Source organism: Rhagoletis zephyria, unplaced genomic scaffold (assembly GCF_001687245.7).
Source record: "Rhagoletis zephyria isolate East Lansing unplaced genomic scaffold, Rhagoletis_zephyria_1.1 Rzeph_scaffold_00461, whole genome shotgun sequence".
NCBI lineage: Eukaryota > Metazoa > Arthropoda > Insecta > Diptera > Tephritidae > Rhagoletis > Rhagoletis zephyria.
In genome coordinates, this window is record NW_016157545.1 from 5,664 (window position 1) to 32,290 (window position 26,627).

Sequence of the window (26,627 nt, forward strand, 5' to 3'; positions counted from 1 at the left end):
TGACGCCGGCGAAAGAGCGAGATGCGGAAACACCGGGCAAGTTTCAGCGTGAGGAACGGGATTTAGCAAGATGTGCTAAAGGCAGTGCAGCACGAAGGCAGGAGCCTGGGTGTCATGGACAGAGGATGGGGCATAGATCTGGCAAAAAGGGTGCCCACGAGAGGAGACATGGTCTGGTCACCACCAGTGGCCGGCAGAAGTACGACCATGTGAGATGGTGCACCACCGGAGATAAGCTGGAAGCAATGTCCAGTAACGCATCGAGCCGAGAGGAGCTACAGGAAGGCGATTTGGTGTTGTTGCANCGACGGTGTGGCTGCGTACACCAAGTTTATAGTGGCAGACATTGTGGATGAAGTCATCATCGGCGTGGATTTCTTACTTGGCCAAGGCATGAAGATTGACCTCCAGAGAATGATCCTGACAGATCGTCACAGGAAAGTGCCACTTAGGGTTGGTTACGACAGCCAGTACTACAGCAGACGGTTAGTCTTAGAGGAAGTGTCGAAGATTCCACCAGAAACGGAAGCGGTTAGTTGGGCGGAGGTCGGCAGTGATGGAGACGGAGTGGTTTCGTCAGGAGAAGGAAGCGGTTCACCGATACAGGAAAAGCGTGACGGTTCCGCCAGCTCAGTGAATAAGAGGTCGCAACAAGGAAGTGCTCACGGCAAGCCAGGCAGTGTTTCCGGCAGGAGGAAAGCCGCTAAACCACGTTGAAATGGTGATACGCCGGTGGCCGGAAATGGAAGCGGCTGTGGGAGCAATAGGCGCGCTTTGAAGTGTCCCCAGAAAGGTGGTCGACAAAGGCGAGCAGTTAAGCCGGAAGCCAAGGATGAGGTTATACATGTCCGGTCAATGAGGTTGACGCCGGCGAAAGAGCGAGATGCGGAAACACCGGGCAAGTTTCAGCGTGAGGAACGGGATTTAGCAAGATGTGCTAAAGGCAGTGCAGCACGAAGGCAGGAGCCTGGGTGTCATGGACAGAGGATGGGGCATAGATCTGGCAAAAAGGGTGCCCACGAGAGGCGACATGGTCTGGTCACCACCAGTGGCCGGCAGAAGTACGACCATGTGAGATGGTGCACCACCGGAGATAAGCTGGAAGCAATGTCCAGTAACGCATCGAGCCGAGAGGAGCTACAGGAAGGCGATTTGGTGTTGTTGCACATACCGCAGCCGAAAAAAGGCTTCACCCCCGAACAACATCGAAACTGGAAAGGTCCGTATAGGATTGACAAACGGCTGAAGGACGCAGTGCATCGAATCCAGACAGCTGGGAGACCGAGAACCAAGATGAAAGACTAGCAGCGTTTGGAGCAGTAAGTGTGTCTGATCGGGACGATCAGACTTAGGTGGAGGCCAGTGTGGCGAATACTGCGGCAACGCGAAGCGAACAACGAGAAATAGGCAGAATGTTCGAGGAATGAAGTAGAATGTTCCACAAAGAGAAACGTCAAGCTGGATGAAAACTGCGAATAGCGAGAGAAAGAGAATGAGCGATGAACTTCAGAACATACTAGAGTTGCCATGAGTGCGAGCCCAGGTATATAAGAGCCACCACACAGCGGAGTGAGTTAGTTACAAGTCAGCAAGCTGCAGGTAAAGTGAGTTGCGAATAAGCAAGCTATAAGTTTAATTGTGTTAACAAGTTTTGCAAAGCATTGTAATTGCTTTAACGAGTATTGTAAAGTGTTTTTACGGTATAAGCAAGTATTGTAAATTTTTTGTTATACAATAAAGTTAATTGTACTACAATTTGGTCATCGTGAGCATTTATTTAACAATCCAGCGATACGAGCCGTAGGATATTTGGGAAATCCCTCAGGGTTTCGAGGATAATCGGAACACTATTTTAGTCAAAAATACATCACGTTTTATTTCAAATATGTGTAACCCTGCTATTTACCGTTTGACAATTTGCGTTGAAGTTTGTGCATTTTTCTGCATCTTTGAGTTTATTTAAACTATTAAAAAATTTAAGTGCGCTGTTTTTGAATACAAAAATTACGCTGAAAAGGGTAATTTTAAGTTTTACCTTAAAATAATAAACATGGAAAAATAATAATTAAAGATCCAAACAGCCACGAAAAAGATATTAGCTATTAATTTTATAAGAAAGCTTAGTCTAAATGTAATTTCAAGAACTATTTAAATGTTTTACTTCATACAGAGTTGCATGAAACAACCTTGTGGTCAAATTCCGTGTTTATATGCACTCTTAACACGATTCAGCAACTCTTAACTCGCATTCAAAATGTGATTTATGGTGGCACGGTTAAAAGTTTCGATTTAAGAATGTGTTTGCATATGTGTGTCCAAATAACACGGTTTGAATTAGAACGAATTGAAGCATCATATAAACATGGTATATATTTTCTGCGTTTTGTGTACTCTCCCTCTTCGTAAAATATTTCAGCCAATCAGAACTCACTTCGCAACTACGTCATTGGAGGAAAACAAATTTTTGACAGCACCATGTCGTAACCTTCTATTCTATGAACCTTGTAAGCAATCAACCATTACAAATTTTTTTTAATCAACGTAGTATGTATTGAAGTAGGTATAAAGACTTGCACAATGCACTTAATCTATATATATTTATATGTAATAATAATATGAATATTTGTATATGTAATACTCATTATAAAATATTCGTTAATTCGTAAAATTTCTGATAAATTCATACATATGTATTTTTTGTGAACCTATACTCTCGAAATCACTCATTTGACCATAAAATTTTCTGAATATTTACAGGGTTACCAAACTCAGTAATTTCAAAAGATTATTTATTGGGGACAACACAGTGTTTTTTTACTTCCATAATAAATTTGGGAAGGAAATTTTAATACTTACAAATCTCCTCCGCCTACAACCAGTCGCGTACCACCAGTGGTAGGCGTACAACAGTTTGAAAGTATTTATATAGACCATCCAAAAAGACTTCATAAATATATGAGCCATTTATTTTAAAAGAGGCCTAAGTCCACTTCGTATGACTACAATGATTATTCCCCTGTATCTGAATGCGTATGTTGTACGTTACACTTCATCAGCTAAAGGTAAGAAGTTTGCGCCTTAGTTTATGAAGGTATAAGGATTTACAGATGCGTTCACTTAGAAAAAAAACAACCATTTAAGCACAAGAGGAAGAAATTACACTAAGGGAAATAACTCGTAGGAAAAATTAATATTTTGTATTCGATTATCGCTTAACAATTTTTGTATTTAAATATAGAAAAAATGGTAGAATCAAATAATAACGTATTTAAATCAAATGAAAAGTGGTCAAAAGGAGTGTATGTATGTATAATGGAAATATTAAATTCAAATACACCCATATTACAATTAAGTATTTTGCACTTCACGGATGGCGTTTTGCAATTCACGGATGCTTTTTCATAATTAAAAAAGTTTATGTCTACCAAGCACCCGGAAGGAAAGATTGGTCCAATTGCTTAAAAATACAATTGTAGGTCTAATAGTTTTGTATCTAGACCAAAGATAGTCCCAAATTTAAAGCTATGTAATGAAAAACGCATAAATTGTACTACAAGTGGTCCGAATGTAATGTTACAATGTCATGCAGAAGCGGAAAACGAATAAAATACACCATTTTCTGATATGTAGGTACTTAGTCTACGAATTTTCATGTGCGGCGTTGGCATGTAGAGAGAGCATCGGCTTAAAAGATCTGCGAACCCCGGTTCGAATCGCAGCTGGGCGAAGTTTTATTTTTTATTAATTTTTTTTAATCTAAAATTGGTTATTTTGTAATGCAGAAGCGGGCAAATGAACCGAGCTTAGGACATTCAAAGTTAAATGTAAATAGAATTTTACATGTGCTTGGACCACACTTTGGACTACTTACAATCACCAGCAGACTAGTTTGTGGTGTGATCTAAGTCTATTCCGAGATCCTACAGGGCATGCACAGCGGCGACAGCACATACACACATACATAGTATTCGATCCGTTGTATACTGCCTAGCATGGTGCATTTTTAGCAAATAGCATGGTTTGATAATTTTATTGCTGTTTCATGTGCTCAAGCAACAACAAAATTATCCAATCATGCTATTTAAGCTACCTACGCACCATGCTAGACAGTAGATATGCAATGGATCGAGAATACCCCTACGTTTATTTGTACAAATTCACTAATCGTGTGCTGTGGTGTTGATTCAAGCTCAACATTTGAAAACGCATTTACGTTTACGGCTGTACCTAAGTGTCCAAATTGGTTGCTGCCAAGAATGTCTGGGTTCAATTCCCATCAGACGGTATATACAATTTTAGATTTTTTTTTCTTAATTACGAAAAAGCTAGTGTGAAGTGCACAACGACACATATTGAAATGTGCATACTGTGCATTACGAGTTGGGTTGGTGCTCTTTCATATGCGCATTTTTCTAATTTTAGCACGTTTTTTTAATTCTAAAATTATTTTCCTTCAGTGTACTTAAGCCACTTTCAAAATGAACAGTTCATATGTACAAAATTTATTTTAAGATTAGCACTTAAATCTTCTTATATGTATTAAATGCTTGATTATGTAGTAGTAAATTTAATAATAATACCAGTTTAACCGAAACCATCGCTGTGACGCTTTTGTTTCCTCCTTGGCCGCGGGCAGCGACCTATTTGTTCATTATAGATGCCGAAGGAGCAATTGGGCACGCTGCAAATCCTGCCCGCAATACATCTAAAAAGAAATGAAAATATAATAAACTACCCCTGCAGCTGATATTCATAGTGATTAAAGAAGTAAGCACACATGGCCATCAAAAAGGCCCTAACTGAAAAATTTGAAATTTTACAGGGGAAGTGAGGAAGTTTTTAAATTAACAAAGCAAATGGCAAGCAGGTGGATCTGAGAGCAAGCTTTGAGATTACAGAATAAAAAATAAAATAAATTGCAAAAAGTTTCAAATGGGGCCTTTTGCATTGGTGGTGACGAAATAAAAAATATCTGTTGATTGAAGATATAGCACATATGTATGTATTAGGGATGTCGCGAATGTGGAATTTTGAATTTTGGTGGGTAAATTAAGTGATTTAGGTAAATAAAAAATGGAAAGGTTTATAATTTTTAATAATCTGCCTTATCCTGAGTCTTACCCTAAAAAAAAACCACCCGAAAATTTGTATTCTGCCCGTAGTAAATATGTACATGAAAACCAAAAGTGAAAAGTGAACCGGTTCGGGGAAAACTAACCTCATGATAAGACTGAATATTTTTTAGTACTTGAATTTAAAAATTGGAAAATTGTACTTAATAAAAACTTATATAACTACCCGCTCGAGGCGACAAACTTGAAACTTGGCCAAATTGTAAATTCTTTTCGATTGACACTGCACCAGTTGAGAGGACTTTCAGTTATATTTATTTATTTTTATTGCGGTGCAATAATTACTTTTTGAGAATTTCATTGGGGGTGCGAATGTCGGATGTATCCTCCCGACTTTCATCTTCACAATCTAGCATAATGGCACAATCGTTATTTAAACAACGTGTTTTCCTAAGAATTCTTCATTCTCATTCTTTTGGTTGTTTCAGAATTTGGAGCACTTGTCACGTCATCAGCGTTTTTCGATTTTAGTTTTTGTAACTCCTTTTTAATGCTTTCTTCTGTGACTGGTTAGATATATGTACGTCTGTGCACTTGCACAATATTCCAGGGACCGAAAATAACAGTTATTTTTTCACAGTTAAATTTGGCCTAATATTTTTTATTCCGAAATAAACGTCCTATCCAGATAATAAACAAACCGCTTATCCAAATTAAACAAATTTGGTATCGCATGAAAGAGGACTGAAATAGTCTTTAAACAGAAATAACGAATGAAGGTTTCGACCTCTATTTATATTTTTTTATAACTTAATACTAAAGAAATTCATGTAAATACGTACCTGACCCAATGATTGTTTTGTGGTAATTAATTAAAATTTTTTATTGAAATATTTTTCAATGTGTGGCTTTCCTCGTTTAGACATTTCAGTTTTAAAGCTATTTCAGTCCTCTTTCATTGGATACCAAACTTGTTTAATTTGGATAAGCGGTTTGTTTATTATCCGGAAAGTACATTTATTTCGGAATAAAAAATATTTGGCCAAGTTTAACTCGTAAAAAAAATAACTGTAATTTTCGGTCCCTTCAATATTCGCATTCGCAAAAGATCCGCATTGATTTTTGCGAATGCGAATGTTAAAATTAATGCGGAAGCTCCGCGGTTGCGAATGCGAATGCGAATATTCGCAACAACCCTGGTATGTATGTATCAGTGCATGCACGATTATGTTAGTATCAGAGACCGTACCGGTTATGCATTTTATACTATAAAGGAAAAAATGTAAGTTATTTTTTTACTTTTATTAATTTGACCAAATAATACCAGTTAATTTTGCTTTTTAGTTTTTTAAGGTAAAAATAAAAGTTAAAATTTGCACTTCATTTTTTTGAGCAGAAAATAATTGGTAATTCTTGCCTTTTATTTTTTCAGGGAAAAATAAAAGTCAAGATTATAAATCAATTGTTCCAGAGTTGTGTATACTCGAATTTAATAGTTTTAAAGCTTTTATCTGGATTCCTATAACCCCCTAATACACAATTACCAGTGTTAGATCAAATGTATATATGTACATATGTATGTACATTTGGGTGGTCCAAAAATGCATGTGGAAAAAGTAAAGTCGGAATTTTTATGCTCTCACCCCCTAGGATTGTTCTATACCGAAAAAAATATACCCCTATTTTTTAGTTTGAAATAAAAGAAATATTTAGAGGTCGGTCAAAGCGCCCAAAGTTTTCCATGTATTTTATATGGGGGATAAAACTTTTCGTAGAAATGGTATAGAATTCTTAAAAATCAATATTTTATCTGCAGGAGATTCCCAATAATAATACCCAATTGTTTATTTAACCATTTTTTCATCGCAACTATAATTTATAGGTCCGCCAAAATCCCACAAATACCCCGAAAAATGCAATGGGGCGACCAATAAAAAATCGTTAGTATTAAAAAATGGTTAAATAAATAATGGGATATTATTATTGAAAGTCTCCTGAAGAGAACCAGAGTTTTCCAATCGAAAAATATTGATTTTCAAGAATTCTATACCATTTCTACGAAAAATTTTATTTTTCCCATATAAAAATACATGCAAAACTTTGAGCGCTTTGAGGGACCTCTAAATATTTTTTAATTTCAAAATAAAAAAATAGGGGTAAACTTTTTTTTCGATATAGAACAATCCTAGGGGGTGAGAGCATTACAATTCCGACTTTACTGTTTTTGGACCACCCTACTGCACATATGTATACACGCAATACATGAAGGCATTTTTTATCAACGGCATCATATCAGCACCGATTATTCGATTTTCAAAACTGAGGTTTAAAATTAAAGGGCTTGGCCCCTAAATGTACAACAAGTTATGACATTTTTTGAAAAGGGTTGCCACCGTTTTTAAAATTATAAAATTGCACCGCTCGTATTAAAAAAAGTGAGGTATAAGATGAAAAGGCAGGGCCTCTAGAAGTGCAGAGAAGTGAAGCTTTAATTTTTTTTTAAACTTACACTGTTCCCGCAATTTTAAAAAATTATATAATATGTCATATAAAGGGGCTTGGTCTAAGATCTACAAGGAAGAACGTCTTATTGTTTTTAAAGGGTTGCCACCTGATAAAAATTACTCTTTTATGCAGAGTACCAGATTTACACCGTTCTCTCGATTCCAAAATGAGGTTCCACTTAGAGATGTGCTTTGTGTTTAATTTTTTTAAAAGGTTTGCCGTCTAATTATAAATCTCTTGTTTGACATATGATACTTAGTAAAATATCACAATATAGGCATCAAGCGAAAGGGTTTTTATACGATATTAATATGTTCGAGCATTTAAGAGTTGCAACCTATAAAAAAAATTTATAGTTATGAACGGTAAGTAACGTATTCAGGGCATTCGATATTGGTATCAAACGACGGCTAGTTAAATGGCTTTTGTGTAAATGTATGCGAATTTTCGAGAGTTGTTATCTAGTTAACAACTCATAACTAGCTTTCGATTGATTAATGATACATTACTTACCATTCATAGTTATAAATGTGTATAATAAGTAGCAACTCTATTACAAACACCAACATATTAATTTAATCCCAAACCCCTTTCGCTTCTGATATTTTACTGACTATAATATTTTAAACAATGCATTTTTAATTAGGCGGCGACCCTTTAAAACAAACCAAAGCACGTCTATGGGTCAATCCCTTTCATTTGACACCTCATTTTGAAACTCGAGAGAACGGATGCTCTGCACGAATAAAAAAATTTGTAACAGGTGGCAACTTTAAAAAAAATAAGAGGTTCTTTCTAGCAGATCGACAGACCAAGCCCGTTTATATGGCATATTATATCATTTTTATTAAATTGCGAGAACGGTGTAAGTCTTATGATTTTTTTAACAGGTGGCAAACCTATTAAAAAAAATTAAACGTTCTTGCACGTCTAGAGGCCCAGCCCTCTCATTTGACATGTAATTTTTTTCTAATACAACGAACGATGCAGGTTTTACAATTTTAAACAAGTAATTTTTGAGCAAAAAACTAAACCGACTTCAATTCTCATATAAATATTTTAGATTATCGTTAATTTTTGCATGATCCAGCTATTGGATCTAGACAAAATTAGTACTGGACCCCCCTTGTGGTACCACCTTCGCGATGAAAAAAGAATTATCGAAATCGGTTAACGTGGTCCAAAGTTATGTGGTAACATACATAAAAAAAATAAAAAATATTCCGCTGAACTGGTGACCTCCTCCATTTTTGAAGTCGGTTAAAAAGGGGTCAACACTTTCCAAAAAAGTCATAGTCATTAGAGGCCAAGCCCTTTAATTTGAGCCACAGTTTTGAAAATCGAATAATCGGTGCAGATCTGATGCCGTTAACATACATATATTGTACTTATATATAGTACATACATATTTAGATTTATATCTAACCCTCGTATTTGTGTATTAGGGGGTTATTAGAATCCCGATAGGAGCTTCAAAACTATCACACTCGAATATACACATCTCTGGAATACTTGATTTGTAACTTTGACTTTTATTTTTGCCTGAAAAAATAAAAGGCAAATTTTAACTTTTATTTTTGCTTAAAAAATAAAAAGCAGAATCAATCGGTATTATTTGCTCAAAATGATAAAAGTCAGATTTTTAAGTCATGGAGGAATCACAATCTATTATGAGAGATGACTCAAATGCTACCTTTGAAAAAACTATAGCATAATTTTTTCACTATGCCTTTTTAATGTCAAAAATTGTAAAATAACTTTTATTTTCAGTCTCTGGTTAGTATCGTACGAGTACGTTATTAACTAACACTTCTGACCAGTGGTTTCCAACCGAGTTCGCACCGAGGGCTACTTTGAAACCATTGCCATGCTTTCCAGGCACCGCCTAAATTAACTTCTATTTTAATTGATCCCTACAAAAGCCTTTATTTATTAATAGAATTTATACAGCTAGCTAAAATGAAGAACAAAAAGAACAATTTCCTTTTAATTGATATAGCAGTGTTTTCATTATGATTCATAAATCGATTTTTTGGAAAACGATAACACTGGTTCCATAGAGAACATTTCGTCACCTACAATGCAAAAATCTGAAACTAACATTGTTATTTGAAATAGGCTGTAACTAAAAATAAACTAAAAATTCACTTTTTTATTCATCGAGTTAAAAGTCCCCCCATAGCTTGACGCAAAAAAAAAACTGTTATTTACGGATCTTTGCATTTGTATTCATTCATCGCTTTTCGTATTTCAATCGTAATTGATAAAATTTTTCCACGTAATGCGCTGGATTGTACGATAACGTCGATAAAGATGTTTAACTGGGAGTTAGAATTAACTAGACATGGTTCAAACGGCCCTAAATAGAAGCATTCTCTTTTACAAATGACGATTTTAATTTTCAATTGATACGTTCGTATTTAAAATTGGACAGCACTACTTATGACGAATATCACGATCGATGGCACTATAAGATAGTAGCGATGGTGCATCACTGTCGCAACTATCGGTGGTGCATCACTGTCGCAACTATCGGTGGTGCATCACTGTCGCAACTATCGGTGGTGCATCACTGTCGCAACTATCGGTGGTGCATCACTGTCGCAACTATCGGTGGTGCATCACTGTCGCAACTATCGGTGGTGCATCACTGTCGCAACTATCGGTGGTGCATCACTGTCGCAACTATCGGTGGTGCATCACTGTCGCAACTATCGGTGGTGCATCACTGTCGCAACTATCGGTGGTGCATCACTGTCGCAACTATCGGTGGTGCATCACTGTCGCAACTATCGGTGGTGCATCACTGTCGCAACTATCGGTGGTGCATCACTGTCGCAACTATCGGTGGTGCATCACTGTCGCAACTATCGGTGGTGCATCACTGTCGCAACTATCGGTGGTGCATCACTGTCGCAACTATCGGTGGTGCATCACTGTCGCAACTATCGGTGGTGCATCACTGTCGCAACTATCGGTGGTGCATCACTGTCGCAACTATCGGTGGTGCATCACTGTCGCAACTATCGGTGGTGCATCACTGTCGCAACTATCGGTGGTGCATCACTGTCGCAACTATCGGTGGTGCTGACTATCGACAATATATGGCTATGGACACTATCGACGTTATTTCAAACCAAAGTACACGTGTAGAAAAGTTCATAGCGTCATTGCACAAAACTAACGGATATATGAGCAAATCTCACAGTTGTTTTTTTAGTGTCCCTCCCATGAAAAAATATAACAAGGTAAAACCATTGAGAGTCAGTCTGACGTTTGCCAGCAATATAATTTAAAAATTCAAAACTCAAACTCACATACACATTCTCATTTTCAATCTCAAACAACAACAATTGTGAACAATTTAATTTTTTATTTTAAATTTTATATGATTTTAAAATGCCGGCAAACGTCAGAAAAAAAATCATGGCCGACGAATTGAGAGAATGAATTTACCTTGTAATGTTTTTATCATGGTCACTCCCTTCTCTCGGCAGAATAGATTCTAAAGAATTCTTCTTGCGTTTATTTCAATCAATGGAGTTCCAAAACTAAGTACAATAAAACTTTAATGAAGTATTTGAACAATTTTAGCCTTAAAAGGTTTATTAAGGAAATTTAAGAAATGGCAGCTTGCAGAAAATCTGTCACAGCTTTTTGTATTTTTTGAAATCTTAAGAGTATTTTAAATTATGGGTCATTTCCAAACAAAGTGCCATTTTTTATACCCACTTTTAAAAATTTTTTATTGGTATGCCAGTAAAATTAGATAAATTTGGTGGGAAAATTGAAAAAAATTTTAAACAGCGATTTTTTGATGCAGTTTACTTATATTTGAGACGTAGATCATTGGCATCATTTCGCCATATTAAATTTAAGTTTTTTTTTGGGTTTTTAATTTGGCAACATTCCGCCATCGTGGATTTAAGTTTTTTTGGGTTTTTTTGCGATTTGCAAGCTTATTTTGCATTTCTCGTAAAAAATAGTTAGATACAAATATGTAGAGAATTTAATTTAACACATTTCTTATATAGAAGTTTTTTTAAAAACACCATTTTTATCGTGAAAAATTAGCAAAAACTGCGAAAAAAATTTACATTGTCACGGTTTCGCCATTTTTTGACAATTTCTGTTGAAAATACATTGAATATTGAAATTCCAAAGTTGTCGAGAATTTCATTCTTCACAACTGTTCTACCTCCATTTTTTGTACGACGCTTAGATCACGGCCGGGAACGTGCAAAACATAACGATTAGCCCAGTAAAATTAGATAAATTTGGTAGGAAAATTTAAAAAAAACTTGTAACAGCGATTTTTTGATGAAGTTTACTTCTATTTGACACGTAGATCATGGATCCACAGCCTCGCCCCTAAATCTCATTTGGCAACATTCCTCCATCTTGGATTTAATTTTTTTTTTGTTTTGTTGCGATTTGCAAGCTTATTTTGCATTTTTCGTAAAAAATGATGAAATACAAATATGTAGAAAAATTAATTTCCCACATTTATTTTATAGAAGGTTTTTTTAAAAATAGCATTTTTTATTGTAAAAAATTTGCAAAAACAGCGAAAAAATTTTACATTATCGCGGTTTTTACCATTTTTTGACAATTTCTATTGAAAATACATTGCATATTGAAATTTGAAAGTTGTAAAGAATTTTATTCTCCACAACTTTTATACCCACATTTTTTTGTACGATGCTTACATCACAGCCGGGAACGCGATACACATAGCGATATACGTGATACGATGGAAAACTCATTTCCACACCACCGCTGAGGTAGAGTTTTTCGGCGCGTTTTTTTAACGTGGTTTCCCAAATAGGCCCAATCCACGGGCAACGTTGTTTTTTTTTTTTTAATGAAGCAGGTGAAGGTTTGGAAATGAGATTTATGGCGCATTCCGTGCATCGCTATGTTTGTCGCGTTTCCGGCCGTGATCTAAGCGTAGTACAAAAAAATGTAGGTACAAAAGTTGTGGAGAATAAAATTTTCTACAACTTTGGAATTTCAATATTCAATGTATTTTCAACAGAAATTGTCAAAATATGGCGGAAACCGTGACAATGTAAAGTTTTTTCGCAGTTTTTATTTTTGAAATCCTTCTATAAACTCTCTACATATTTGTGTTAAAAAATTTTTTACGAAAAATGTAAAACAGGCTTGCAAATCGCAAAAAACTAATAAAAAACATAAATCCAAGATGGCGGAATGTTACCAAACGAAATTTAGGAGTGAGTCTGTGGGACCACGATCTACGTGTAAAATAGAAGTAAGCTGCATCAAAAAATCGCTGTTTTAATTTTTTTTTTGAATTTTGCTACCAAATTTATATAATTTTACTGGGCTTATCGTTATGTTTGGCACGTTCCCGGTTGTGATCTAAGCATCGTACACAAAAAATGGAGGTAGAAAGGTTGTGAAGAATGAAATTTTCTACAACTTTGGAATTTCTATATACAATGTATTTTCAACAGAAATTGTCAAAAAATGGTGATACCGTGATAATGTAAATATTTTCGCAGTTTTTCCTATTTTTTTACGATAAAAATGCTATTTTTAAAAAACCTTCTATAGGCAAATTGAGGGAAATTTAATTCTGAACATATTTGTATTTAACTAATTTTTACGAAATTTGACAAATAATCTTGCAAATCGTAAAAAACCCCAAAAACTTAACTCCAATACGGCGGAATGTTGCCAAAAGAAATTTAGGGGCAAGACTGTGGATCCATGATTTACGTGTCAAATAGAAGTAAACTGCATCAAAAAATAGCTGTTACAATTTTTTTTTAAGAAAAAGTCTAATTTTACTGGGTAAAACGAAAAATCAATAACAGCATTATACGATCCAAATAATAAACCAACAACAAAGCTGTTTTATTATTGTAAACCGTTTTGCTTTCGGTATTTCTTTGATATATTATACCTACTCCATATAAAAATATTTTTTCCCGATCAGGTTATTCGATAATCAACCTGAAAAAAATTTAAACATAGAAACAATGAAAAAAGGCGTAATTGTTTGTGAATGGCTTAGAATTATTATTTTTTTAATATTTCTAGAATGTCACTTTTAGTTGAAAAAGGATTTTTTATTTAAATAGCTTATTTCTCCAAAAGGGTTCAAGTGACATATATGGGAAATTGTTGCCGAAGAATGATTAAACATAAAGCCTGCCTCCCAAGAAAAACCCCACCTTAATGTCAGGAAGAAGGAGGGAAAAATTTCAAGATTAGCTTATCAGATAAATGAGTTTCAAAGTAATATGCAAATGTTTAAAATGCATGCATTTAAATTGAAAATCAGTACAATGCTTATCGGTTGGTAGGTATACTTTTTTTTAACTGTTTCTCAAGTTTTCCTTTAACTTACTTTTAAAATAGTGAAATTCCAGAAAAAATTTTACAAAAATGCAAACATAAGATAACAATAAAAAAATTTTGAAGAGCCTGAAAGCAGTTTCGTACTCTGCACAAATTTTCACGTAAGTAAACGATTTTAGTAGAGTGCAATAAGGTATAGTCGTTGTGCTGCATACGCAGTTACTGTCGCACGGCTATACTCAATCCCGACTTTTGCGTCCTCATTCGCGCACTCTGAGAAACGTGAGCAACCCATGCGCGAGCTGCAGTAACCAATCCGGGTGAAGCCTTGGGTCACGGCAGACGGAGCTTCGGTGGGGCTACTCCGACTTATTCGGTTTAAGGGCTCACTGAAGTCTGCAGCGTCTGTTCACCAGTAGGTGCGGCTGAAAGCGGGCGTTTGTCTTGGGCTCGCTATACAAACGGGTGTTCGGTTGCGAAACAACCCCCGTCCCAGCAATGGGTTGTGCGCTGGGTTTGAGACTCGCTACGTAAAACCTCCTTAGAGTGAAGAACAAAAACAAAGCATCGGATGAGACCCTCGTTTGGATGAGGACCACGAGAAACCTTTAAAGGACTAGGATTTGAGGGTATGCACTTGAAATGTCCGGGCCCTTAATTGGGAACTTGACTCTGCTCGGCTGGTTGATGTCCTCGTAAGGACAAAGGCTGGCATCACCGCCATACAAGAAATGTATTGGACGAGGCAAGGCAAGGAATATCAGAGGCCTTGCGACGTCTACGAGAGAGACTCCATCGCCGAGTACTATCGTTTCCACCGGTGGACGAAAGTCTAGTACACTGCATCCGATAGGCCGACCGATGTCGGCCGAACAATTTCACCGTCCGAACTGATGCGCACACTTAACCAGATTATTAGCCGACCGCATTTGTACACAAAAATCTGGTTTACATTTAAATTTTGTAAGCAGGGAAATATTATGATATATTTTAATTGAAATACCCTAAAAACGTAATTATATAGGAAATCTTTGCACCCAATTAGTTAATTTTTCTCACCTTACATCCGACGAGAAAAACAAACATGTTTGAAATTATCATCTCTGATGGCAGTCATCGGCCGATGTCGCACAATGGCCCATATGACGAGTTTAGCCGGAAAAAAATCAAAATGGGATTTTGATGTTTTGATAATTCCAACTTATTAAGAAATGTCAAATTACATAGAAAAAATTATCCTTTGGTGTTTGAAAGCCCACTTTGTAATTTTTTTTGTTGGTCAAATTTGAAGTTTTGAAACTTTGTTTTTTGAAAAGTGGTCTGTTGTTTATCACAGTGGTGCACCAAGACGCTGAAAAAAATGTATTTGGCATAGAAAACGATGCTCTTTTCTATGAAATAAAAACAATTAATATATGATGAGGCACGTAGCTAGAGTAATGTGTCAAAATTAGGCGTTTTGTCGTTAACAATTATCAACAAATTCTAAATTTTTGGACAATGTAAACACTGTATTGTCATGTATTTTTCTTAAAATTTTTTTGTGGAGCTCTTTATGATATCTTCTTTTAGATACTACTTAAGCCAAACCTTGCACGACCTTGCAACAATGTTAAACTCCACAATATATCAAGCAGAGTCTGTAATGAAATACGAACAAAATATTCCTATATCCTCTCATTTGGAAGGCCCCATACAAAAGTTACTTTTTTTTTATATAGCTGGCCAATCTCAAATTTCTGTTTAAAGTAGCGAAGTTCATTAGTTTTGATATCTTCTAAGTAAACAAATTTTTCCAACTGGATTCATAGTTTAGGAGCTAACCATTGATACATATATCGAAAATTTTGCATAATAAAAAAAATAATAAAAGAAACACTTCCTCCTCCGGTAATGCAACCCGCATCTGCCCACGCACAACTTGCGGGTTGTCAGATTTGAGGGGTGTGAGGAATCGCATCGGCAAGCGCAGATATTACTCACCGCGGAGTCCCCCGGTCTCCTCGCTGAGTCAGAGGGAGTCATAACTTATGGCTTCGAAAGAGTAGTCCTTAGGGTCTACCAATCCAATGCCAGGAGGGATGGCTCTCAACCTCCGGAGGTGCCAACGATGGGACAGCCCGAGGCGGAAGAAAACCCCATGAGCATGGAGGTAGAATACATCACGTCAGAAGCCGAAAGTGCTGGGCATGCTCTCTCAACCGAGGGATCCGTCATCAGCATCGGACGGTTCTATGACAGGGCGCAGGAAGAGAGGCTTCTAGCCTCGGTCAATGAGGACGTCGAACTGGCGTGGCTGGAGAAGACTCTGGAGGATGAAGATCCTGCAGATAAATCTCCAACACTCTAAGGCGGCGTCCGTACCTTATATAACGAAAGGAAATAAGTCCCAGATGGTTTCTAAAATCACAAATTAGTTTTTGTGCAAATTGCAGATAGAGGGTATTAATGAATTCAAGCCCTCGATATTTCACCTGTTTATATTTGTAAGTTAATGGAGGCAGGCATGCCAACTTGGCTCAAACCGTGCCATTTGTCCCTATTTTACTTCAAATGGCACTTAATTTTTCAATTTGGCACAAAGTGCCAAAATGGAACTTTTGTAAAAAAAAAATAACATTTCAATACATTTTTGAGAAATCCTTTGCGTGCACTTCTTTTTCTCAACGAAAATTTTCTAATTTATAAAGGCTATTCAACTGGTTTATCTTATTTTATCATTGCACTTTTGTTTGGGAAATGTAGCTTTATTTTATTGCTAAATGCGAATGATTAATAGGAATGACACCTTTTTTGGCACTTTTATTTTTCTATTTGGCACGTTTTGGCATTTTTTTATCCTCACTATGGCACCTCATAACTAATGATAGTTGGCAGCCCTGATTAGAAGATTTCTGCTGTGTTTTGGAGCAACAACTTGTCTGCAGTAAAAAAGAATATAATTTGTGTTTCAAAAGTGTGTGAAAACCAATCAATTAACTTATATGATCTCGGTTCCGATATTAAATAATCAATAATTGTTTATACCCGCATTTTGGCACATTGGCTCGTTGAATGTGCCATCTAATAAATAGTGTCGTCATTCTCCTTAGCTGCTTTTAAATGATGTCGTCACAAATTGCTGGCGGAGACATGAATACAGTGTAAGAAAATTCTTTTTCTATAATTGTTTCCTTATAGAAAGGTTGGGTTCTTTTCCACCTTAGACATTCCGAATTCGTTCAAAATATGCTAATTTAAAACACAGAATTCTTTCAGTGCTCCTCCGGGGTTTTTGGACATGTACTGTTTCTTCAATTTAATAGTGTTCGCTTTATTTTTGTAGAAACGAAAAATGTTTTGCAAGTTATGGATCATTTCTCCACTCTTTCTTCAAATATTTCTCGTATTCCAGCTGTGCGCAGGCGTTTAGTTTTTCGCATCGTGTTTTTACATATTCGTAATTTAAATTCTTTTTTTAATAGAATCAATTGGTGGTAGTTCATGATTGTGTGTGGATTAATATCACAACACTGAGGATTTGGCAAAAGCCTTTTTCATCTATTAAAAAACAACACTTACGGGGCAATGTTTATTGTAAGAACAACATTTTTTTCTATGAATCGACATACTTTAAGCATTGTTGACGCTATTTCCATTTGAATGAGGAAATAGCGTCAATGACTTTATTTCCAAATTTTTGTTGACTTTATTTCGCTTTTGAAAAGGTAATAATGTCAATTGACTTTATTTCGCACCAGGGTGGGAAATAAAGTCAATTGACCTTATTTCCATTGACCTTATTACCTGTCACCCTAATTTTACCTAATTTCAGCAATGAGGACATTGTGACGGTTAGCTTGGAGGGCGGCGCCAGATAGGTCTGGCCCGTATCTGCATACATAGCACATGAGGACGAAGTAGAACCAACTCCACTATTGCCGAAGCGAGGCGACGAAAAGCCGATATCATCATTGGGTCGAACGCAAGCTTGAGGCACTCGTGAGGACCTAGGTATTTGTAATATAGGTAACGAAACGACCTATATCACTGCGGTTAGGCAAGAGGTCCTTGACCTTACCCTTGCGTCGTCTTCTTTATTATTCCGTATTTTCGATTGGATAGTTCTTCAGGACCACTCCTTCTCGGACCATAGATATATTCAGATTTATCTGGACGAAGACCGTTCTAAAATTATCCCCTATAGAAATTTTAGGAGAACAAATTGGGACCTCTACCGCCAAAAACTACGGGAACTACTCCCAGGGGCCCCCTTCTGTAAACTTAAGCACTGAAATATCGCTTGAGGACTCGGTGGAGAAATTTACATCAGCCTGTAGGAGTGCCATTGAAAGCTCATGCCCGCTGAGAAGGCGCTCGGGCAAAGTCCGACCGAAATGGTGGACGATGGAGCTCTCGGAACTTAGGGCGTTGTGCAGGCGCCTTTTCAACAAAGCCAGGAAGTGTGGACAACCCTTCGACAAAGAGCTGAGAAAGACCAAAACTGAGTCGTGGAGAAATTTCTGCGAAGCAGTAGAAGGTTGTCATGAATCGTCTCGATTTAGGCGAATCCTCGCGAGGAGTCTTGTACCTTTGGGATACTTGAGGGACGAAGAGGGAAACTGGGCCCTGAGCGGAGAAGAGTCGCTTAAGCAACTCCTTGACACTCATTTTCCAGCAAACCCCACACCGTGTGAGCCTACCGGTGTCGGTACGCTTGGCTGCCCTATATTCTCCGGTGAACTACTGGAGAAACGCCGCCTGCTCTAGGCGATTGACTCTTTCAAGCCTTTCAAGTCCCTTGGACCGGATGGCATTATTCCTGCGCAGCTGCAAAAGGCTGTGGAGGTCACGTGTCGCTGGCTCACCCCAATCCATGCGAACTGCCTAGAAAGGAGGTACATCCCGAGGGACTTCAGGCCAATCGGTCTCTCCTCATTCTTATTGAAGGCTTTTGAGAGGCTTATTGACCTGTATATAAGAAACAGGATTCCTCAAGAGCGATTGACCCTCTCTCAGCATGCCAGATTTTTTATGCGCGAAATCAGTACATTCGACTTTTTCGTGCTAAAAAAAATCAGAACTTTTCAGTACATTTTTATTCAAAGTAAAATTATGAATGTAAGTAACAGAAAATAATTTAAAACGCCTGAGTGATAAATAAAATATAGTACATAAAAAAAGTGTTATTCATTTTAACATGAGTGTACACATCATTATACAGAGGAGCCAATAAATTATTTTATATTTGTGACTTTTTGAATAGCAATAACACTGTACGGCAAAATCAAATTTTTTTCCTGGTATTGGACCAGACCCATTTTTTGTAAGAGATTGAGTCATAGGTAAGTAATTTCTCCGTTCGAAGTTCGAAATCGGACCTTTGCTAAAAAATTATTTTAAATCTACCATATGTAAACTACTAAAAAAAAGTAAAAACATAGTCGTGGTACGCCCCTTTCTCTTATTTAAACAATATATAACTTTTTCTATGATACAGGTGTCAGGTGTAAGGGGTCAAAGGTCGGGTCTTCGAAAAATTAAAAATCGTATATTTCAAACAAGTTTGAACTGATTTAAAAAAAAATTAATATCGTCACAAACGTGATTAACCCCGCTTTCTTCTGATATGCAATTTGTTTACTTCGTATGTATAAATGTGAGAAAAAACATTTAAAAGGTAAAAATACCTTTTTAAAAAAAGATTTTAAATAAAAACGCCATACGGCTTCACTAGTAGTTCGTAAAATATAAAAATGTTATTCATTTTAACATGAGTGTACACATCATCGTACACAGGAGCTAATAAATTATTTTATATTTATGACATGTTTGAATAGCAATAATGAGATCATTCCTATTTTCAGTGCTTAAATAGTCAAAGAATTCTATTAGGGCTGTGCGATTATTCGATTACTCGAGCAAGTTGGTTAATCAATTATTCGGTTATTCAATTACTCGAGTAATCAAGATTTTGATTACTCAAAACGATGATTAATCGAGTTACTTGAAATATGATTACTCAAAAAAAAATAATTTTGCTCGTAATAGAGTTTGCTTTGGAAAATGCTTATTTTCTTTTTTACATTCTGTGTATGAAAAAAATTTTTTGTTTAAATTTTTGAAAACAGAAACGTTGTTTTCAAAGTATCAAGGAACTTTAACTACTTTATACATATGTAAAAAGTTGAAATGTTGATTACTCATTTTACTCGAAATGTTGATTAATCATAAAGCATTTTACTCAAATATTTTTGTTTTTGGTTAATCAAAAACCTTGATTACTCGAGTAACTGAACTTTTGAGTAATCATAATTTCCAATTAATCGAATAATTGAGTTATTTACTTTATGATTAATTAAAATTTTGAGTAATCAATTAATCGCACAGCCCTAAATTCTATACATTTCATTTTAAAATTACTTTTAATTTGAAGCTCACTTTCCAAAATTTTAATTAGAAGCCGGTTTCTCTCTTTGCGCCAGGAAACAAACTTTATTCTTAAGATCCTCTCATACTGTAAAAAAGTACCACTTTTTAAGGAGTTCATCTATATTTCCTCATGGCTTAAATAATTTTTCAACTATGCGAAAACTGTGAAAGACTAAGAATTCGCTAAAAAGAGTATCTAACTCTATGTCTTGTATGCAAAACTCTTTTACAGAGTCAGTAAATAGAGAAAAAGCAGTTGTGAGTTATAGGCAAAAGCCACTCGAATATTGAAATTTATTGTTATGTAACTGAAAGTTATTTTCGAGATAATTAAAAACACTCGAGAAAAATTTAAGCCTTCTTTTTAAATAATTTAAGCTCCACCATATTATCGCAACTGGTACGTAATGACCCGGCGATGTACCCATAAAACGATTGATCTTTTTGTTGTATTAATTTCTTGGGCATATCAAACATTATCTAAAACATGTCAACTATAATTAAATTATTTTCTTCTTATTGTTTACAGTACAGTTTCAGGAAGCTCCAATGTTATGTAAAAACCTTAAGAAAATACTAAAGTATTTTATTTGAATAGAAAATTCAGTACAAATCAGTACAAATTTTGAAAAATCAAGACATTAGCGTACTGATTGAAGAAATGAATAAAATCAGTATAAGAGTTGAAAAATCAGTACTGTACTGATAAAATCAGTACGTCTGGCAACCGTATAGATCCGTGAAATCTGCCTCGCATTCAATTGTTAAAGCCATAGAAGAGTCTCTTAGCAACAAAGATGTTGTAGTTGGGGCCTTCCTTGATATCGAGGGGGCTTTTAATAATGTGTTACCTGGGGCGATAGTAAGAGCGCTAACTAAGCTTGGAGTCGAGAGCCACTTAGTTGGGCTCATCTCTCGCATGTTGTACGACAGAACTGTCATAGCGGAATGGTGAAAGCCTCTGACCAGTGTAAAGTGAGCAGAGGCACCCCACAGGGAGGCGTCCTCTCCCCCTTTCTCCGGATAGTCGTAATAAACGATGTCCTGGAGGAGTTGGGGATGCCAGGTTATTGCCTACGCGGATGATGTGGCCCTCATCGTCAGAGGAAAGTTACTGGACACTCTATATGATCTTACGCAAGGGTACCTGAACTTGGTCATAAACTGGATTTCTAGCTGTGCACTCGCTATTAATCCTGGAAAGACGGAGCTCGTACTATTCACCAATAGGTATAAAGTTCCTCATGCCCAGCTTCCCTCATTAGCAGGTGTTTCCTTTGTTCTTTCTGACAGGGTCAAGTTCTTGGGCGTGATCCTAGACAGGAAGTTATCATGGAAGCGAAATGTCCAGGAGCGAGTAAAAAAGGTACCAGTGGCCCTTTACTGCTGTAAAAAATGCTATAGGGAAGAGATGAGGCCTCCCTCCAAAAGTGATATTTTTGCTGTATGAAACCATAGTCAAGCCTATCATGTTATATGGGGACATTGGGTGGTGGAATTCACTGGAAAAGTCTACTCTTGTTAGGAAGCCAGAGCGTGTGCAAAGGGAGGCCCTCGTTGGAATCAGCGGGGCGCTCCGGATCCCTCCAACTCTAGCGCTAAATGCTATGCTCAGTGTCGCACCTGTTGACATCGCGGGAAAAGTAGCGGCGGTACGCACAGCCATTAGGCACAAAAACTCTGGGTTCTGTTTCAACACAGCACACGGCCACTCGACGATTCTGAAACGTTTCGACTTCCTACCGGAAGAATTGGACTGTGGTGTTCCAAGGCTGGCCCCAAACGGAATCTTCTCCACACATTCCTCCAAGGAGCGAATGGGAGAATGGCACTCTCTGGAATAGGGGTCCAATAAACATATTCACGGGCGGATCGAAGCTAGACGGGAGAGTCGGGGGAGGGGCCTACTGTCGGGAACTCTCGATAGATCTTATGTTCAGACTGCCGGACCTCCGTAGCGTCTTTCAAACAGAGGTGGCCGCTATGAAAGAGGCAGCCGATAGGCCACGCACCAACCTCTTGCCAACTAGAAGGTAATAAATAAAGCGTAAAGCACTGGGATCGCTTATAGTACGATCGAAATTGGTCGGGGAATGCCTGACCTCTCTCTCAAGTCCCTCAAATACTTCCAAATCAAGCTGATTTGCGTACCAGGACACAGTGACAAAACTGGTAATTGCAGGGCTGTTGGCAGCCTGTGCCCCGCTTCTGGCCAGATGGGCTCACAGTCGGCTCAGCGATCGCTGGGCGAAAACCCCGACATGCAAAGATGCAAGGTCCTTCTGGCCGGTTGTCGACCGCAGGCGATCAAGGGAACATCTGTAGCTGGCTAAGCGCCACCTCTCGATTCTCACAGGTGTACTGACCGGACATTGTCCTTTAGGAACCCATGCGGTGCGACTTAACACCGTCACAGATCCCTACTGCCACAGTTGTTTGGAAGATGAGGTTGAATCATCTCAGCACTTCCTTCTCAGCTGCCCAGCATTCGCAAAGCTAAGATTTAAGCACCGCAGTGCGCATTTCTTCGACACTCCTGAAAATCTCTCCGAAGTGGACATCAGCTGCCTTCGTAACTTTGTTCTGAGCACCCAGCGCTTCTTTTAGTTTTTTAACACAGGATATCTTAGTTGCAGTTCAAAGAACTTGTGTAATGTGGTAACACAATGTACAATCTTATAAATGTCTAAGTGTGTCCCCATGTGCGGGGTCTGCCACAACAACCTAACCTAACCATGGGAAGTGCCACGCCCCCATTTCCAATACCTATCATTTTTCGCCGTGACAAATGTCAGTTCCCCAGCATAATTGTGTTTAGAGATATATCGGTTTTCACATTTTAGTATGTATGTCAGATGCCACGCCCCCTGCGTAATGGATTTAACATTTCCGGATTAGACATATGCTTCAAAATTTTATTGTGGCGTATTTATATATAGATACCTTCAATACACCGTTTTTGCTAAAACCCTCCTCAAAGGCTCTCTGGAGCCACCCAATCGATCCCCGATCAAGGTGAATTTCTTATGGCCACTTTTTACGACAAATCCAAGCATCAGAACCAATAAAATATTTTTTTCCGGCTAACTTGTATGGGGTGGCCTACTGTGTATCGGTTCGGTTATCGGTTTATGTGTGAGAACGCTCATATAAAACAAGTGTTTATTCATGTCGCCCGCATATAGCCGACATCGTGCGATGCCGTCTTTAGTGTGCGTGTAGCGAAATTTTTCAACATCTCACTCATCTGCGCCCATGCCCCGACGGAAGAGAAGGAGGAGGCGTCGAAGGATCTCTTCTATGAGGCTGTGAGTGCACATACGAGCATGCCCCGCCATTATACCAAAATCATGCTTGGCGACTTCAATACCAGTGACTGTCAACCAGTGCGGACGTAGTTTTTAATCGCTCCGCCGAGAAATTAATAATAATCATGTAAAGCAAAAAACTACTACGCATAAATAAGCTTTCTGCTTATTTGCCTATAATTATAACTTTTTCTTTATTTACGCGATGTCGCGAAAAAATCATTTAAGTGTGCCAACATACAATAAAATAAATTAAATAATAACAAAATTTTTAATATACAACGCTTTCATAAATGGACTAAAAAGTAGAAAATAATATTTCTCAGTCCCACAGAATTTGTTTTGATAACTTTTGATTTTGAAATTTTAGCACAAGTCATTATAAACAATTAATGACATTGGAAACGAAAAACGTGGATCGCATGCAGTGCAAAGCATTCCATTTCATTGACAATAGTCAAACTACATAACATTCTACAGCGAAAGTACAAATTTGAGATCGCTTAAGCGGTCGTTATTCATATGCCCACATACATACATCCATATGTTACTTTTCATATCAATTCAAGTGTAATACATGCGCACCACGCTTTTCATTTTCAATGTCATTAATTGTTAATAATGACTTTTGCTAAAATTTCAAAATCAAAAGTTATCAAAACAAATTCTGTGGGACTGAGAAATATTATTTTCTACTTTTTAGTACATTTGTGGAAGCGTTGTATATTAAAAAGTTTTTTTATTTTATTTATTTTCTACTTTTTAGTCTTGTCTGTACAAAATTTTGCATTGGATATTAAAATAATTCAACTTGCAGTGAAAGAGAACAGAAGACTATGCAAGCACAATGTTGTTTGCTCACATTTAGTATAACAATACATATGTACATACATACATATAGCAGCAGTTTATTTCATTTAAAGAAATGGCGTGTCGTCCATTTCCGCTGTGACGTATATAAATAGTGCATATATTTAGGCGCAATATTTAACTTCTTCTGGCGGGGCGACATCTAGAGTCTTCTAATTGTATCTCCTTGATATGATGCCTACAACGAGGTTGATATCTAGACTAGGTTGATATCTAGAATTTTCCATAAATAGCTTTGCTACATTTATAGTAGGTGCATTCTTTTGCAACCGAACTACAAAAGAACACGCGCTTAAATGACGAAATACACGCAAAGCAACAACACAAACTCGGCTATTTATCCGAGCTCAGCCAGGTCGGTTAAAAAATACGCGACCTGAAGGCTAGTGTTGGTAAGTGAAAAAACTGCTCTATTGTGAATTGATATAGGGAAAGTGGAAAGGGAAATTGTTGCTTCCTTTTATACGTGAATTATATTTTAAAAGAGTATATATTTACGCAAATACCTCGCATGAGTACTCATTTAAATTGGTTTTTGTATCTAGATCCCGTTAAACTAATCACATTTTCTTGACAGCTACCAACAGGGTTGCTTAAGTAGCTAAAAGGAAATTTTACCCGAGTTGAGCGTTCTTTTGTCGCTCGCTTACAAAAAAATGCAGCTAGTATAAATGGTGGTCTGGACATACAACATTGCAAGTTGATAAAAGCGTTGTAAAATAATATATCTCAGTCCCATAGAATTTGTTTTGATAACTTTTGATTTTCAAATTTTAGCAAAAGTCATTATATACAATTAATGAGATTGAAAACGAAAAACGTTGAGCGCATGTAATACAAAGCATTAGATTTAATTGACAATATTCAAACTACATACATAACATAGACCTAAAATTTCTACAGCGAAAGTACAAATTTGAGATCGATTTTAAGCGGTCGTTATTAATATACCCACATACATACATATATTACTCTTCAATTTCAAATCAGGCCTATTACATGCGCCCCACGCTTTTCATTTTCAATCCCATAAATTGTTTATAATGACTTGCTAAAATTTCAAAATCAAAAGTTATCAAAACAAGTTCTATGGGACTGAGAAATATTATTTTCTAATTTTAGTCCATTTATAAAAGCGTGGTACATTAAAAGGTTTTTTTTTTTTAATTTAGTTTATACTTTTTAGTCTTGTCTGTATAAAATTTTGCAATAGATACTAAAATAATTCAACTTGCAGTGAAAAGAGAACAGAAGACTATGCAAGCAAAATTTTGTTTGCTCACATTTAGTATATGCCTACATTTGTACATACATATGTACATATAGCAGCAATTAATTTCATTTAAAGAAATGGCGTGTCGCTCCGCTGTAGCGTATGTAGTGCATATTTTTAACTTCTTCTGGCGAGTTTTTCTAATTGTATGTCTTTGATATGATACCTACGACGAGGTTGATATCTAGACTAGGTTTGCCATAAATACCTTTTCTGGTGGTCTGGACATTGAACATTGCAAGTTGATAAAAGCGTTGTAATAAAATCATCGCGCTCACAGAATAGTGAAACAAGCACCAAGCTAGTGAAATAAACCTCGCCGTAACCGAAGCTGACCGAAGGCATTCAGCTGAGCGACGAAATGCTTACTTTTCGATCGTTTCCCATACAAACAATTAGTCTGTTCCTTTGAACTTCGGACTAAAACCTGTGGAACTGTCAAACTACAATTTTACTCTCTCAAATGAGAGTAAAAGGAGAACAGATGCAGAAGTGCATAGGAACGCAAAAAGCACTATTTCCTGTAAAAACGTCAGTCGGTTTGTTTACATGTCATTTGTACAACACTGATTTAGCTGAAATATCACTAAATAATTATTAGAATCTATACATATTCAAACATTTCGTTGTTTACTTCCATTTTCTTACAAATATAAGGTACTTTGCTTTCACCGCTGTTTGTTTTTGCTTGCACATGCAAATCAGCTGATCGTTTGACACTTTTCATGAACTTACAGGAAAAGAAACCCCGGACTAAATCCTGTAACTTCTGACTAGGAACAGTTCCTCAGTTACTCTCTCAAATGTGTTCCCACTTACAGGTTTTATGTCAATAGGAACGACTTCCTGTAAGTTCTG

At 36.9% G+C, this 26,627-nt stretch overlaps 1 protein-coding gene across 1 annotated transcript in view; it reads right to left on the reverse strand.

Moving 5' to 3' along the window:
• Positions 1-4,132: 4,132 nt before the first annotated feature.
• LOC108359794 (uncharacterized) overlaps positions 4,133-26,627 on the reverse strand; it is a 222,901-nt gene continuing 200,406 nt past the window's right edge. Inside the window, exon 5 of the mRNA XM_017611819.1 lies at positions 4,133-4,705. Coding sequence (XP_017467308.1) covers positions 4,585-4,705 — 121 coding nt within the window. The 3' untranslated portion in view covers positions 4,133-4,584. The remainder of the gene's footprint in view (positions 4,706-26,627) is intronic.